The 1213-nt window shown below is 34.1% G+C and overlaps 1 protein-coding gene across 1 annotated transcript in view; it reads right to left on the reverse strand.

Moving 5' to 3' along the window:
- LOC18032431 (probable glutathione S-transferase) overlaps positions 1-732 on the reverse strand; it is a 19238-nt gene extending 18506 nt beyond the window's left edge. Inside the window, exon 1 of the mRNA XM_006420404.2 lies at positions 388-732. Within this exon, the coding sequence (XP_006420467.2) occupies positions 388-699 (312 nt within the window). The 5' untranslated portion in view covers positions 700-732. The remainder of the gene's footprint in view (positions 1-387) is intronic.
- Positions 733-1213: the final 481 nt, after the last annotated feature.

Genomic DNA, 1213 nt, shown 5'->3' on the forward strand with positions numbered 1-1213 from the left:
CATTAGCTAGTAAATTCACTTTTTCCCAATGCTTCAAAAGTCATCAAAATTCCCCGTGAAGTTAAAAACGGTCGTGTTAACTTTAACTTATTACATCTTTCCATATTTAAGGATAAAACAGTGAAGACACCAGAAATTAACAGTTTAGAGAACTTTTTACAAATAAATATGAAAAAGACCCCTGGGTGGCTGGGCTCGACTGGCTATGAAATTCACTTTGCGCCATCACCCGAGTTCCAGTACATATAGAGAATAAGAGTTAGTGTTTGGCGGGTGGATTTTCTTATCCTCGTCACCTCATCTAGATCTTAAAATAAATCAATTAATAAACAAATTTGAAAAGAATGAACTTAAACATAAACGTGTTTGCCAGAGTTGTGAGCGAACCTTGTCTTCAGCGAATTTGATCCAGAATCGAGTATGAGCCCTATCATAAGGATTATTTGGCATCAAGGAGGGATTCTGTGGCCACGTCTCTTCGATGTATTCGAGAATAACCATGGACTCACAAACTGGTTTTCCGCCATGGGAGAGCACTGGGATCTTCTTGTGAACTGGATTATACTTCAAAAGCAATGCACTTTTGTTTGAGAGATCTTCGGAAACAAATTCATATGGCACGCCTTTCAATTTCAGAGCCCAAATCACCCTGTAAACAAATGGACTCGGCAGGGCCCCATGAAGCTTCACTTCAGCCATGATAATTCTAAGATTGAATTTGAATTATCAGTTTTTCTGATCGATGTTGTGTATAGCTGTTAACTCATTACATATGTTTCTGAATTTATAGTGATTTATGGTATGCACTTTCTTGAGCAGAAAGCTTCAATTTTCCATTAATAAAACGATTAATGATGAATTCAAAGAACTGGTGCGATGACTTTAATTAAATATTTTTTTACGCTGTGTGCAACCGCATTTTGAGGTTAATTTAAAGGATATTATTTTCTCCTGATCAAAACTTTTATATAAAAAAATTAATTATGTGATTGGTAGTGATTAAGTAAAAATAAAATAAAAAATAAATTTTGACCGTAAATAAATAAAAGTTCATACATGTTATAAAATTTTTTTAAAACTCAAGTGGACCCAATTCCCAATTTAAAACGAACGCTAGCCAATGAGATCAATAATTTGGTCAACCAGTCAGAGATAACCATACAATAATTAATCAAAATTTTGCCATTTGTTTTACATTTAAGACCTTTGCGTC

The sequence above is a fragment of the Citrus clementina genome, unplaced genomic scaffold (assembly GCF_000493195.1).
Source record: "Citrus clementina cultivar Clemenules unplaced genomic scaffold, Citrus_clementina_v1.0 scaffold_9, whole genome shotgun sequence".
NCBI classification, from domain to species: domain Eukaryota; kingdom Viridiplantae; phylum Streptophyta; class Magnoliopsida; order Sapindales; family Rutaceae; genus Citrus; species Citrus x clementina.